This window comes from Myotis nattereri, assembly GCF_964212035.1.
Source record: "Myotis nattereri genome assembly, chromosome: 2".
Taxonomy (NCBI): Eukaryota; Metazoa; Chordata; class Mammalia; order Chiroptera; family Vespertilionidae; genus Myotis; species Myotis nattereri.
Window position 1 is genome coordinate 122,845,203 of NC_138076.1, and position 16,203 is coordinate 122,861,405.

Genomic DNA, 16,203 nt, shown 5'->3' on the forward strand with positions numbered 1-16,203 from the left:
CCTCAAATATTACCTCACAGCAGGCACCAGGAAACTTTAACTGGGCTCAAAGTAGAGGGCAAAGCCCCTGAGGATAGGCATCTGCAACACCAGAACAGCAAGCCTGTGGCATTCATGCCAGGACTTTCAGACAAACACATAACACTCTCAACTACAAAAGGGCTGAGACATAGAAACAGGAGCTAGAAAAGCAAACATTCTCTTCATCTTGTCTCTACATCAAGGAAGGAAACTGTGGTATGAAAAATAGTGAAGAATAAGTAATTCAAAAATCCTTTCCATTTGGTCCTGGAATGAATTATACCACTCACCATTGATCACAAGCAACCTAAACTCTTCCCAGTGTCCATTAGCAGAGTTAAGAACTGTGTTCCATGCTGCACCCTACACTCAAGTAAAACCCTAAATCTTTACCATGGCTAAAGGCCGCATCAACATGACCCCACTGCTGTTCTCTGATCTCATCACCTCCTGCCCGTCCTTTTGCTCACTCCATGCCATCACATTGCTCTTCTTGTTCTTCCTTGAACATGCCAAGTGCTTATCCCTCAAAGAGTCATAGGGTTCACTCCCTCATTTCCTCCGGCTGTCTTCTTAAATGTCCCATAGCGGAGGGGTACCCCGGACCCCACTCCGGCCCTTCTTACCCCTTGCCTTATGGAGATAGTGACCTCCACAGTGCTTATCTAACATCTACGTATTTGTTGAGGGGGTATTCCTCCCTTCCCGACTAGAATGTAAACTGCATGAAGGATAGGTTATCAGTTTTGTTCACTGCACTATCTCATGCTTAGAATAGTACATGGTATACAGTAGGTTTTCAATAATTAACAAATGTAATTACTAGAGAACAATGGCAGGGAGTCAGCAGAAGTACATCCTATATAAAACATAGGTGTGGCTCTTCAGGGACTGAAGGGAGCAAAGGGTTTTGAAAGGTGAGGTAAAACTTTCTCTTCTGATGGACATTGGGAATAGCAGCTCCTCTTTCTCCACACTACCAACTTCCATTCCTACCTCTTTTTTAGGACTTTGGTAAGATTAAAAATAATGGAGACCTGGCCAACATGGTTCAGTAGTTCAGCATAGACTCATGAACCAGGGGGTTACTGTTCGATTCCTGGTCAGGCCACATGCCTGGTTGTGAGCTCAATCCTCAGTAGGGGGCATGCAGGAGGCAGCCAATTGATAATTCTCATCATTGATGTTTCTATCTCCCTCTCCCTCTCTCTCTCTCCCTCTCTCTTCCTCTTTCTGAAATAAAAAACAACAACAACAGCAAACCACATATCTTTTAAAAAAGAAAAGGTGACCATGAATTGCTACTTGCTGAAATTGGAGTATGGGAACCTGGTTACTATATTACTAGAGGCCCAGTGAAAGAAAATTCATGCACTGGATGAGGCTCCTCTCACAGTCCAGGAGCCCTCAGGTGTGGGAGGTGACCCGGCAATCAGGGGCAGGCAACACCCCATCACACCTCTGCTGCTGCCCCTGCCGGCAGCATAAGCATCGGCTAGCCCTAATTCTTAGTCTCAGGCTGGACCTGGGCAGCTGGGGGGCTGAGTGGAGTGGGAGTCTCCGGAAGCAGGCAAGTGGAGCAGCTGTGCCCACTGGGGGCAGGCTCGGCCTTGCTGCGTACCTGCCGCCCTGGGGGGGGGCTGAGGGGACTGGGCACCGCCATCTTGTGGCTGTTGGTACCGCCATCTTTGAGGGCGGGGCAGTCAATTAGCATATTCCCTCCTTATTGGCTGTGGACACTGCCATATTTGCGCTGGAATAAGGGTCAATTAGCATATTTCCTCTTTATTAGATAGATTCTCTATATTTTTAAATAACATTTTAAAAAATCTTAAAACAGCCACAGGAAAAGGAGAGATTACCTACAATGGAAAAAAAAAACTAGAATAGTAGGCTTCTAGTTAGCAACAAAGAAAGCCAGGAAATAATAGCACAATGTCTTCAAAATGCTGAGAGAAATTAATTGTTGGTGTAGAATTTTAAAACTAGTAAAGCTATCTTGCAAGGATGAGGGTAAGAAGAAATTCTTACAAACAAAATCTAAGACAGTATATTATCAAGATACCAGCACTAAAATGCAATAACTTAATCAATAAAAATATTAATAAAAAGTGTGCAAAAAAAAGATACCAGCACTAGCCCTGGCCAGGTGGCTCAGTTGGTTGGAGTGTCATTCCCTACACCAAAAGGTTGCAGGTTCCATCCCCTATAGGGCACGTACAGGAGGCAACCGATTGATCTCTCTCTCTCTCTCTCTCTCTCTCTCTCTCTCTCTCTCTCTCTCTCTCTTTCTCTCTCTCCTACTCTCCCTTCTCAAGGCAATAAACATATCTTCCAGTGAGGATTTTTGAAAAAGATACCAGTACTAAAGAAACTTCTAAAAGGATGGAGAAAAATGACCCCTGAGGGATGGTCAGAGATATAAAAAGGAATGGTGAGCATATAACACTTTGTAAATCTATAGTTTGTATACAATAACAGTAATCATAGCATATAAATTATGATTTTACAAAAGGAACTAAAATATTGGTTAATAAAAGTCTGTAATTGGGAAAGGCGGTGATTGAAATTCATGTCAACATAGTAGGAAAGATTAAAATGTTGTACTTTAAACTCGGTTAAGTTCAACATGCATAATAAAAGTCTACCTTTTAGTACCTAGTCTGGAGTAAGAATTACACTTGCATATAAGGAGGCATATATAAGAATGTTCATGGTAGCATTGTTTGAATAGCAAAAAAATTGAAATAACTTAAATATTAATATATCAAGGGCTCTATAAGTATAAATTAATTTTAAAATATTTTAAGGCAGTAAAAAAGAACACAAAACTGCATGTTCTTCGGGGGAAAAGGAACCATGTCTGCCTTACACACCTCTGCAGGGTCAGCCCAGAGCACAGGACAGAGGAGCAGTGACAAGAACGTGTTGTTAGCAGAGCTTTTATCTAACTGGTATGATGATAAATAATCTTATCTTTCTCTTACTTCTCTTCACTTAAACTTTTAGATATAACATTCATACTGGTAAGAGTAAACTTTTAAAATAATGGCATATGTACATCAGGAATTGCCCCTTCCTAATTTCTATCTTGACCCATCCCCTTATGTAACCCAGAACCCAGGTGCGAGGCCCAGACTCACCATTTCGTAACAGCTGCACATCATCCTCATGTATGGAATGCAGGTTTATCTTCTTAGCTATTAATGCTAAAGACAGAACAGATGTAAAGTCTATCCAGAATTCCTGAGCCTTTGGGCCATCCCTTTCCCCAGGCTCGGTAGTGAACAAGGAAATTTATAAAATGATTTTAGCAAGGAATGTATGTAAGAGATGCCTTGCTGGCTACATGTCAGTGACCTAGTGAAAGAACAGCCCTCAGAGCAGCTGTGACCCAGCTGATAAGTGGAGCCTGCGCCAAGGATGTTAAACTTCATGGGGCTCCTACTCCAACAGAAGGATGGACAGGGGGCACTAGGCAATAATTTGCAAAAATAAAATATGGATGGGCAATAAACAGGACAAAATACATAACCTAGCTGTTGATTAAAAAAAAATAATAATAACCAAAACAACAAGCTTCTTTGTTTTCACCTAGCAAATTGGTAATGATTTTAAAAACTTATTACCTAGTGTTGCCAAATGTTTGGCGAAATGGATACTCATATACATACTGGTGACAAGAGAAAATGAATCTAACTTTTTAGAGGCCAGTTCCAAATCCTTAAAATTCCGCATACCCTTTGGGTCCAGGAACTCTACTTGTGTGTGTGTGTGTGTGTGTGTGTGTGTGTGTGTGTTTTGTTTTGTTTTTTCTTTTTTTTTCTTCTTTTTTATTGCTTCAAGTATTACAAAGGGTATTACATATGTGTCCATTTTATCCCCCCGCCCTAGACAGTCCCCTAGCCTCCCCTATTCCCCAGTGTCTTATGTCCATTGGTTATGCTTATATGCATGCATACAAGTCCTTTAGTTGATCTCTTACCCCCCTACCTCCTGCCCCCCAACCCTCCCCGGCCTTCCCAATGCAGTTTGACAATCTGTTTGAGGCAGCTCTGCCTCTGTATCTATTATTGTTCAAAAGTTTATAATGGTCTCTATTATCCATGAATGAGTGAGATCATGTGCTGTTTTTCCTTCACTGACTGGCTTATTTCACTTAGCATAATGCTCTCCAGTTCCATCCATGACGTTGCAAATGGGAAGAGTCAGGAACTCTACTTTTAAGCAATGTATCTTAACAAAATAATCATGATGACATGCAGAGATTTAACCACTATGTCCCTGTCTATAAAAACAAAAGATAACACAGTCTCAATATTCAAAAATAAGGACTGGTTTCATAAATCCATCTATACAATAAAATTAATATCATGTAGTCATTAAATAAAATGTTGATGAGTATGTAATGCATGTATTTGTGATAGAGCTATGTACCAAAGTTTACTTTTAAAAAGTTTGCCCTAACTTTTTGCTCCCAGGTTCCATTCTGGTCAAGGGCATGTACCTTGGTTGTGGGCACATCCCCAGTAGGGAGTGTGCAGGAGGCAGCTGATCAATGTTTCTCTCTCATTTTTTTTCTAAATCTCTATCCCTCTCCCTTCCTCTCTGTAAAAAATCAATAAAAATATTTAAAATAATCAAATAAATGGAAGTTCTATAGTTCTGCTCCAGTGGGTCAGTGATTGAGCATCGGTCAAGGACCCAAGATATTATGGTTCAATTCCCAGTCAAGGCACCTACCTGGCTTGTGGGCTCAATATCCAGTAGGGGGAATGCAGGGGGCAGCCAATCAATGATTCTCTCTCTCCCTTCTTCTCTCTCTAAAATCAATTAAAAACATATATTTTTTAAAGTGCTATATATATGTGTGTGTGTGCATGTGCATGTGTGTGTGTGTATGTGTGTGTGTGTGTAGCATATTTTTAAGAAAAATAATTCTATGGTGTTAGTAGTGGTTAAATCCAAATGATGTAAGTTCTGGCATTACTCATTGTCTTCTTTCAGACACTCTGAATATTTTATGCTTTCTAACATAAACACATACAGTTATAGTTTAAAACAAAAAATATTTTGAGAAATCCATGGGGTTCCAGTTGAAGCAACAGTTTTTTCCTTCCAAATGCATACATTTCTCTTCCTCACAAAGCAGCATGCTGACAAAGTGTGTAGATGCACACAGAGCCAGGACAAAGGCAGATAGCTTACTACTCCTCCCCAGGCTTTTCTAACACAAATTTTGGATTCTGACAGCATATCTCAAATCAGGTCAGAGCTAGGAAAGGATGTAACCAACTTCTTCATGCCATGGTTCTGGCTTAGCCCTTTAGTGAAAGGTCAAGGAGGGCTTTCCTGCTGGAGAGAAGGGAGGAATTGACAGGAGGGACCCCTTACCTATGAAATGGAGTGCAGCTGTCCGTAGGAAGGACTCGGAGCTCTTCAGGAAGCTGAAGCTCTGAAACAGTAACTCCCCCACTAATTGTCTTTTGCATGTATTCACCTGTGAAGTCAAAGAGGTGTAATGCTGACAAGGAGAGGGGGGCTGCTGGGAACTCTACTGAAGACCGTCTTGCAGCCTTGGCCCTCTCACCTTGTCCACAAGCAGCAGCATTTTCTGTCTTCAGTCCGCTTAAACGATGTGAACCTAGACACTCAGACACCCCCACCCCAGCAACAGTGCAGACTCAGCAGGAAGTTCAAAAAGAGAATTTTGCCCCTAGGAACCAACATGATAAGGGAGAAAACAACTGATGTAGAGCCAGGAGACGCATGTTTGAATACTGGTCCTGACACTGGCCTCAGCTTTTTCATCTGAAGTGTTGAAATAAAACCTGCCGAACCTACCAGTGGCTCCAATGGGATAATGGATGTTAAAGTGTACAGGGTAAAGTGCTCTATCTATGTAAAACATTCAAATTCATAATATTAGAATTAATCATTTAGTTCCTAACCTACTTGCGTAGCCCTTAAATGTTTACTTTTCAACAAGGATTCCTGCTCTATGGCCTGTTCTTGACTTCACTGAAGTCACTGAAGCTACAGACCGTTACTACCATGATTGGTGATCTCAAGCCCTGAGGAATCCTGTCTATACTTCTTCCTCTAACCAGAAGGCTTCTATCCCATTGGCATCTATTCACCTTGCATGATGTCCCTAGCCTCTGAGGCAGTTTGGGATGCTAAGAGGATCAAATATGGAGATCCAGGGACTGGCATCCCAAATGTGGGTTCTCAGAGTTTGCTGATGAGAAAGAATGAGAATCAAGGAAAGGAAAGAATACATCTTCTGTCAGCCTTCTCCTCTTTGCCCACCAAGTCTGCCAGTGAGTCCATAGCATGCATATTGCAACCGGCTTCCTCAGAGACTCTCACTCACCAAATGGTTGCATGTTTCTTCCAACACCTGCATGTGATCACTGAGGGTGGTATGCTGAAACATCTGTGTGAAGGACGACCAGCCAATCACCTTAGTCCACTCAGTCAGGGCTGCTCCACAGGCCTATGGGATGGAGACAAGGAAATCCTAAGTCTCACTCCTATAATTCTAGAGAGCCAGGCCTGACCATGAAACTAGCCCACAAGGGGTTTGGTTGGGATTAGTTGCTGGGATCAGGGGCCTTGATCGTGTGAAAAGATGTAAATAACTTCAGGGAGGAGTACCATATCTGTCTAAGACTGATGGCACCCAGTAGAGGGTAAAAGTGCTCAGATTCAGCCCAGAAGATGATACCAAAGAGGTGTAGAGCAGCGGTTCTCAACCTGTGGGTCGTGACCCTTTGGCTGTCGAACGACCCTTTCACAGGAGTCGCCGAAGACCATCCTTCATATCAGATATTTATATTACGATTCATAACAGTAGCAACATTACAGTTATGTAGCAGCAACGAAAATAATTTTATGGTTGGGTCACAACATGAGGAACTGTATTTAAATGGCCAGAAGGTTGAGAACCACTGGTGTAGAGTGAATGTAGATCCCAGACCAGGCTCATGAAAGAGGACTAAAGGGAAGGGGCTGTGCTCTAGCAGATAGGGGTTGTATCAGGCTGAGTTTGGCAGGACAGAGATCACCCATACCTTGACCACCTCTGTGTTGTCGTTCTCTAAGCTAAGCAGCAGCGGGACTAAAAAACTGTACAGATGTTTCTTGATGCCATATCCAGGCCTGAATTTGTTGACTCGATGTAGCATGTGCCCAAAGGCAGAGGTGGCTGTGATCCTCACCTGGTCCCTCTCCTGCCATGAAGAGCAAAACGGAGAATGAGGAAGCTATGGTTTCCCTCTGACCCTGCCTGGCTTGGCTTTCATACACCCACATTTCATTTTTCATGTCCAAAGGATGCTGCTTTTACATACTGGAAAGGCAACATGATTTGTGTAGCTGAGTAAATCTCTTAGCCCCCTAGAGCTAATAAGCCTCCTAGGGTTATGGCACTGTGCTAGGGAAACTAAGATTATAATTTCAGTTCTGCTCTGGATCATATCTACAACCTATCACTTTATTCTCTTCTGGGGATTTAGCTCAAGAATGCCAAATTTAAAAAAAATTTAATTGTCCCGGTTATGCTGTAATTGTTTAAATCTATATTAGCTTGTGTTAATTAGCAAGGATCACAAACAGCTAAACTTTATACACTTTCAAGAGTATAGTATATATTAACTGTACAAATATTTTTTAAGCACCTATTATGAGCTAGGCACTTACTAAATAGCAGACATGATGGGACAAGACAGTTCCTCAATTTGTAGGATATGGAAAACAGATATTTTAACAAGTTGAATTATATTTTGCACAAAGCACATAATGGCTATACAGAGGGATGATTCAATGTTAGTATTTTAATTAAAAAAAAAACCCAACAGGATCCAATACAGTGGTGGAGTAGGTGGAAGTTACACTCACCTCCTCCCAGGATCAAACCAGAAGTACAACTAAATTTTAGAACAATCAACCTAAGTAACCAATTGAAGTCCAGCTGAACAGAAGTCTTATGACCAAGGATTTACAGAAGCAGCCACATGGAGACTGGTAGGATGGACTGAGGCTCAAAAAGAGGTGGCCCCACATGTGCAGCAGTAGAGAATCTGGAGAGATATTTCACCTACGAAGTCCTCTGTCAGGAGCAACGGGCTCAACGCAACACAGGCTCCTCAGCCTGGAGCACCACAAAAGGAAGAGAAACCCACCTAATTCCTGGCTGTGAAAGTCATCAGAGATTCCATCTATTAGGGAGAGAAGGGAGTCTGCTGGAATCCCAGGAGCCCCCTTAAAAAGTCAGTGCAGAAAATGTTGTTTGCAGCCTCTCGCCATGGACTCCAGCACAGGGAAGGTGGCTCAGGGCAGACTGGAGTCATACAGGGAGAGACTGGGTTGTGTGGCTTCAGGGAGAGAGCTAAAGGGACAGCCAGCAAGGTCCTTGTGTTGAATCCCTCTCCCACCACAGTCCACAGATGCCATATTTCTTGGGTTGAGCATTCCCCTCCACAGGGCATCAGCCTGGTGGAATGTATTAGTACTCTCTCCCAAATACCTGTTTCCCTGCCCTGCCAAGCTCCCACCAGCCAGCCTGAGCTGGCAGTGCAGACTTTCTTGGAGGGATCTTTAGGATGTGTAGGCAGACAAACGGGATGTCAGATACTGAGTTCTGTGGCTTTAGGGTGAGGGTCATTTTCCCCCTCACATGCTGACTGGAGCCACCATTGCTGTGCAAAGCTCTCTATCCACATGACCAAATATTGGTCTGTTTTAGCCCTATAAACTCTGCTGGCCTCACCCTGATGACTCCCTTAAAAACCCACCCCACCACAAATGTCTGTAGGCCCAATGCAGGTGGCAGCTGGCAGCTGGGCCTGGTGTACAATGAGACATTTGCTGAACGGCCTCAGAAGTAGTACTGGCTTCAGGTTTGTATATGTATCAACCTGGTGAATACCACTGGCCCTAACATGAGAACCTACTTCAATTTGCATATTGCCAGAGGCAATTCCAGTGATTTGGTCTAACAGGAAGCCAGCAGGAAAGGCATATCTTGGAGTGCCTTGGGACTTCTGCTGACCCCTCCCATGGGTTTGGTGCTAGTGGAGCCTGGCCTTGGCATGCACTTTGGCTCCTCCCATATGCACCCCTGTCTTGCAGAGGCTTCCACAAAATGTGGATCTTTTGTAGCTCCTGACAGGTAGCCCAGGGCCAGTCACAGGCAGCATCTGATATTCACCAGCACCAGAGTCCCTCCCAAGAGGCCTCAGGACCTGGTGGCAGGCTTCAGACCACATTAGAGCACAACGCAATTAGCCCCACAAGTGGCACATTGAAAGGAAGATTTTGGCAGATACCAGACCCTGCTGGGGTGAATTCTACTTCATGGGGTTAGTCCCTGCCCAGCAGCTCATACAGTGAGATCAGGGTCAATCCTCATATTCAGCCAGCCTGAAGGTAAACCCCACCCATGGATGCACCAACATCAATAAGGGTCAACTACAGCCCTGGCTAGTGTGCTTCAGTAGGTTGGTTGTCTTCCTGTGCACTGAAAGATTGCCAGTTCAATTCTTGGTCAGGCCACATGCCCAGATTGTGGGCTCTATCCCTATTAAGGGAGAGTGCAGAAGGCAGCTGATCAATGTTGCTCTCATACTGATGTTTCTCTCTCTCTTTCTCCCTTCTTTTCTCTCTAAAAATAAATAAACATTCTTTTTCAAAAAGACCCTACTACAACAAGAGGGCTCACATAACACACTCCCAGAATACCTTGCTCTAGTGATCAGGGAGACAGCACTACCAAGCCCCGCAGGACACCTACGAAATAAATACCAAGATGGGGAGACATAGCAGATCTACCTAATACAATAAAGCAAATACAGAGAGGTACCCAACGTGAGAATACAAGGAAACATGCCCCAAATATAATAAGAGACAAATCCCCAGGAAAGGAACTAAAAACAATGAAGGCAAGCAATCTACTAAATACAGAGTTCAAAACAATGGTTAAAAGGATGCTCCATAAACGTAGGGAAGAACGGATGAACTCAGTGAAAACAAGAAAAGATAGTAATAGAACACAGAAACTATAAAAAAGAACCAGTGAAAAATACAGAATACACTAGAAGGAACCAACTATAGACTAAATGAAGCAAAGGATTGAATTTGCAATTTGGAAGATAAGGTAGCATAGAATAGCAAATCAGAGCAGTGAAAAAAAAAGAGAGAGAGAGAATTCTTCTTGTTGTTAATCTTCATCCGAGGATATTTTATCTAGTAATTTTTAGAGAGAGTTGGAAGGGACTGGGAGAGACAGAGGGAGAGAAACATTGATGTGAGAGAGACACATGGATTGGTTGCGTCCCGCACACTCCCCAACCAGGGCCAGGTATTGAACCTTTGACCAGAATTGACCCTGTGACCCTTCTGTCCATGGGCCTATGCTCTAAACACTCAGTGAACGAGCCAGGGCTAAAAGAGAATTTTAAAAAATGATAATGCCATAAGGGGCCTCTGGGACAACATCAAGTATACCAATGTCTGCATTATCGGGGGCACCACAAGGACCAGAAAGCAAGCAAGGGATTAAAAACCTATTTGAAGAAATAATGATGGAAAACTTTCCTAACTTTATGAAGGAAAAAGACACACATGTCCAGGAAGTGCAGAGAGTCCTCTACAAGATAATCCCAAAGAGAACCACGCCAAGACACATCAAAATTATGATTTTAAAAAAACTCTCAGCAAAGAAGAAATAGAGAGAACATACCGTAACATAATAAAGGCCATCTATCACAAACATGCAACTAACATCAAACTCAACAGGGAAAAACTAAAAGATCAGAAACAAGACAGAGATGTCCATTTCCACCACTCTTAGGCAACATAGTTCTGCAATGAGACAAGAAGAAGAAATAAAAGGCATCAAAACTGGAAAGAAATAAAACTGTCATTATTTGCATATGACATGATACTGTATATTGAGAACACTAAAGATTCCAACAAAATAGACTACTAGAATTGATAAATTAATTCAGTAAAGTATCAGGATACAAAATAAATATTCAGAAATCCATTGCATTTTTTTCCTTTTTTTCCTTTGCAGTTGCATTTGTAAAAACCAATAATAAACTACCAGAAAGTAAACCTAAGAGAACAATCTCATTTACAACTGCATCAAAAATGATATAAAATAGCCGAAACCAGTTTGGCTCAGTGGATAGAGCGTCGGCCTGTGGACTGAAGGGTCCCAGGTTCGATTCCCGTCAAGGGCATGTACCAGGGTTGCAGGCACATCCCCAGTAGGAGATGTGCAGGAGGCAGCTGATCGATGTTTCTCTCGCATCGATGTTTCTAACTCTCTATCTCTCTCCCTTCCTCTCTGTAAAAAATCAATAGAATATATGAAAAAAATATATATAAAATAAAATACCTAGGAATAAATTTAACCAAGGAGATAGAAGAACCATTCTCAGAAAACTATGGAAGACATTAAAGAAATACACTGAAGAAGATACAAATAAATGGAAGATTATACTGGATAGGAAAAATTAACATAGTCAAAATATCCATACTACCTAAAACAATCTATACATTTAATATAATTCCTATCAAAATATCAATGTTTTATTTCCCAGAACTAGAACAAATAATCCACAAATTTATCTAGAACCACAAAAGACCCCAAATAGCCAATAACAATCTTGAGAAAGAAATACAAAGTTGGAGGTATCATGTTACCTGATATCAAAGGCCATAGTAATCAAAACAGCATGGTACTGGCAAAACCCCTCCCCGCCCCCCCCCCCCAAAAAAAAAAAACAAAAAAAAAAAATCAACAGAACAAAATGGAGAGTCCAGAAATAAACCCTCGCCTATATGGTCAAAGGAGGCAAGAACATACAATGGGGTAAAGACAGTCCATTCAATAAATGGTGTTGAAAAAATTGGACAGACACATGCAAAAAAAGAGAAAGAAACTAGACCACCTTCTTACACCATACACAAGAATAAACTGAAAATGGACTAAAGACTTAAACCCATAAAACTTCTAGATGACAATAGAGTAAAATCTCTGACACTTCTCTTAGCAATATTTTCCTTTCTGATATATCTCTTTGGACAAAGGAATCAAGAAAAAATAAACAAATGTGACTACATCAATCTAAAAAGTTTCTGTACAGCAAAGAAAACCATCAACAAAGTGAAAAGTCAGTCCAGCCGGCATTGCTCAGTGGTTGAGCATCAACCTATGAACCAGGTAGTCATAGTTCGATTCCCATTCAGGGCACATGCGTGGGTTGCAGGCATGTAGACATGCAGGAGGCAGCTTAACAATGACTCTCTCATCACTGATGTTTCTATTTCTCTCTCCCTCTTGCTTCCACTCTTAAATCAATAAGAAAATATTTTTTAAAAAGACAACCTACTGAATAGGAGAACATGTTCGCCAATGGGTTAACATATTCTGATAAAGGGTTAATATACAAAATTTATAAAGAATTTATACAGCTCAACACCAGGGGGGAAAACTGATTTAAACACTTCTCCAAAGAGGGCATACAGATGGAAAATAGACATGAAAAAATGCTCGTCACTAATCATCAGGGAAATGCAAATTAAAACCACACTGAAATATCACCTCACACAGTCAGAATGACTATCATCAATAAGTAACAATTATTGGCGTGGAGAAAAAAGAATTTTCACGCACTGTTGGTGGGAATGTAGATTGGTGCATGGGAGTGGAAAAGAGTATGGAGATTCTCTCTTTGGCCCTGACTGGGTAGCCCAGTTGGATAGAGTGTTGCTGACTATGGCAAGGTTGTGGATTGATCTCTAGTCAGGGCACCTACAAGAACCAACCAATGAATCCATGAAGAAGGGGAACAACAAAACGGTTTTTCCCTCTCTCCCTTCTCTCTCTCTCTCTCTCTCTCTCTCTCTCTCTCTCTCTCTCTCTCTCACCAATGCTTCTCTTTTTTTAAAGGTTCTCCATTTTTAATCTTTTGCATTTTAATTATGTATTTTGGTGTGGGCTTCTTTGGGTTCATCTTATTTGGGCCTCTCTGCATTTTCAGGACTTGTATGTCTGTTTCCTTCCTAGGTCAGGGAAGTTTTCTGGTTTTTTCAAATAGATTTTCAATTCTTTGCTCTCTTTCTTCTAGTACCTGAATGATACAAAGGTTGGTACACTTGATATCACAGAGGCCCCTTAAACTATCCTCAACTTTCTGTGGATTCTTTTTTCTTTTTGCTGTGTTGAGGGGGTGTGGTCTGCTCCCTTATCTGCGAAATCACTGATTTGATCCACTACTTCATTCAATCTACTGCTAACTACTTCTAATGTATTTCTTTATTTTTCAAAGATTTTTAAATTTATTTTTAGACAGAGAGGAAGGGAGAGGGAGAGAGAAGCATTCATGTGAGAGCGAGGCATTGATTGGCTGCCTCCTGCATGCTCTCTACCGGGTATCAATCCTGCAAACCGGGCATGTGCCCTGAGTAGGAATTGAACCTACAACCTTTAGGTGTACAGGACACCATCCAATCAACTGAGCAACACCAGTCAGGGCTCTAATGTATTTCTTTGTTATTGTATGTTCATTTCCAAATAGTTCTTTTTTTATATTTTCTATCTTCATGGTTTTTGAAAATATATTTTTATTGATTTCAGAGAGAAAGGAAGAGGGGGAGAAAGATAGAAACATCAATGTCAGAGACAATCATTGATTGGCTGCCTCCTGAATGTCCCCCAATGGGGATGGAGCTCACAAATGGGGCATGTGCCCTGACCAGTAATTGAACTGTGACCTCCTAGTTCATAGGTCAATGCTCAACCACTGAGTCATGGGGGTCAGGCTCTACCTTTGATTTTAGATTTCTTCTGCATTAAAGTTCTCACTGAGACCATTTAGCATCCTAATAACCTGTGTTTGGAATTCTGCATCTGGTAGATTGCTTGTCTCCATTTTATTTAGTAACTTTTCTGGAATTTTGTTCTGTTCTTTCATTGGAACATGATTCTTTGTCTCCTTATTTTGGCTGTCTCCTTGTGTTTATTTCTATGTATTAGGGAGAGCTGCTACATCCCTCACTCTGGTAGAGTCGTCTTATGTAGTAGGTGTCCTATGGGGCCCAGTGACACAGTCTCCCTGTTCACCTGAGCTGGGTGCTCTAGGTATGTCCCTTCTGTATGTTTGTGTGCCTTCTTATTGTAGTTGAGCCTTGATTGCTGTTGGCACATCAATGGCAGAGATTGACCTTCAGGCAGATTGGGTGTGAGGACTGGTCATGACTCCAGTGGAGGAGCTATTGTGCAGGAGTGAACCTACAGAGCAGAATTTGCTTTAGCAGGACTCTGGTACCATGTGAGTCTGCCCTTTGAGTGTGTCATTATGGATGGAGTTGGGTGCTGCTCTGGTGTAGTCTGCATCTGACTACTGGGCGTGTTGGTTCTGGGGCCTATTGAGAGGTGCAGGTGAAGGTTATCTGTGGCTTGTGACCTGCCTGGGGCCACCTTGTATTAGTTACAAAGTTTGCCGCTTGTGGTGGACTGGGAGGTGCCGGGGAGAGGCTCAGATGCAAACTGAGGCCAGATGCTGCTAGTGCCAGGCTTGGAGCTGCTTGGGAAGTGGGGCAAGGCATGCCAGGGCCAGATGCTGCTTTTTTGGGGTTTGTGAACCTTTGAGATATTTCTAGGAATATTGGCATATGCCAAGACAAGCTTTTTGTATGGAACAGTGTTATCGAGGTTAGTGGAGACTCAGATTTGATGCTTGCCTATACATGCATGGGGAGGGCTTAGCAAAGGAACAGTAGCTTCTGCTAGCACTTCCTCTGGGAGACAGCTGCCCTTCCAGCCTTTCCTTGAAGCCAGATAAGTCAGTTCTACCTCTGGCATCCTTTGAGGTACTGCCCCAGGGCTGGAGATCAGAGCAAGTAAACGCATCAGCGAGTAATTCCATGCAAAAGCCCTTTAAGAGGAATGCTTGGGATTCCAGGAGCCTCACCCCCTCCACCTGCCAACCCCCTAACCCCCGCCTCACTGAGCCACCATCTCTACTGTTTTTCTTAGTCAGAAGTTAGGGACTTCTCTTGCCAGCACTGGAACTGGAGAGCCTGGTGTGGGGCTGGGACTCCTACTCCACACTGGGAGACTTCACAGCTGAGATCTCTCTCCCAATTTTAACCAGTACATGTGGGTGTGGGACCAGCTCATTCCAGGCCTCTGCCCCTCCTACTAGCCTTGATGTGGCTTCTTCTGTATATCCTTAGCTATAGGGCTTTTGTTCAGCTAGAGTTCAGGCAGGTATCAATGATGGTTGCTCGGAAGTTTAGTTGTTGTGGTCATGGGAAAAGGGGAGTACAGTGTTTACCGATGCTGCCATCTTGACTGGGAGCGAAAACTACAGAGTCTTAACCAAGTAAATGTATATGACTAGGTCAATGTTAAAGGAGCACCTAGAACCCAAATTTCACAGCCCTTGCCTTTCAGTTTCTAGGTTGCCATTGTGTATATAATGGCCATTTACTATTTTTCAGTTAGACAATAAATCTTGACTTCCCACTCCAGCAATATGGAAGATAACCTGAGAACCTTCCCATTATAGACATCTTAAAATGCAAAAGAAAATATACTAAGAAATATTTAAATAATTACAATTTCAAGAAAGGGAAATTCCCAGGGCCAAAGATAAAGAGGCTGCTGACACTCCAGCGCCCATGGGGTAGAGGGATATCACTGGTTTCTATGACCTAGGGGCCTGGCTTTTCCTGTCGATTGGTCTCCCCAACCTGCCCAGAAGGCAACCAGAAACTGGGAAGGAAACACCATAGGCTGACAGAATGCTCCAAGAGAAGTCGTCTAGTTAATCTCAAAGAGCCAGAAAGGGAACTCACACTGCTCAAAGAGAGGGGAAACCCCTCAGTTCTTTTTCTCCTACTGTTCTCTCATGCCACAGCCCCCACACAAACCTGGGGGAACCTATAGGAGGCAACACTCTGAGGGAGGGAAACCTTACTTTCCTTTTGAAGGAGCTGAGGCCCCAAGAGGATGGGCAACCCCCCATTTCTTTATTTCCTCTCTCTGCCTTCATGCCACTTGGCCCAAACATAGGCACAGTCACAGAAGTCCCTGGCATTGCAGGCTAACTAAAGCCTCAGCTTTGTGGCCGGGGAACCCCAGGGAACTGTAAAATCAGGGAG

General features: G+C 42.7%; 1 protein-coding gene across 1 annotated transcript in view; it reads right to left on the reverse strand.

Moving 5' to 3' along the window:
• Positions 1-16,203, reverse strand: part of LOC308513842 (maestro heat-like repeat-containing protein family member 1) — a gene marked incomplete at both ends in the record, with an annotated part of 68,652 nt that overhangs the window by 3,413 nt on the left and 49,036 nt on the right. Inside the window, 4 exons of the mRNA XM_081083943.1 lie at positions 3,165-3,230; positions 5,416-5,521; positions 6,398-6,520; positions 7,098-7,256. Coding sequence (XP_080940069.1) covers positions 3,165-3,230; positions 5,416-5,521; positions 6,398-6,520; positions 7,098-7,256 — 454 coding nt within the window. The remainder of the gene's footprint in view (positions 1-3,164; positions 3,231-5,415; positions 5,522-6,397; positions 6,521-7,097; positions 7,257-16,203) is intronic.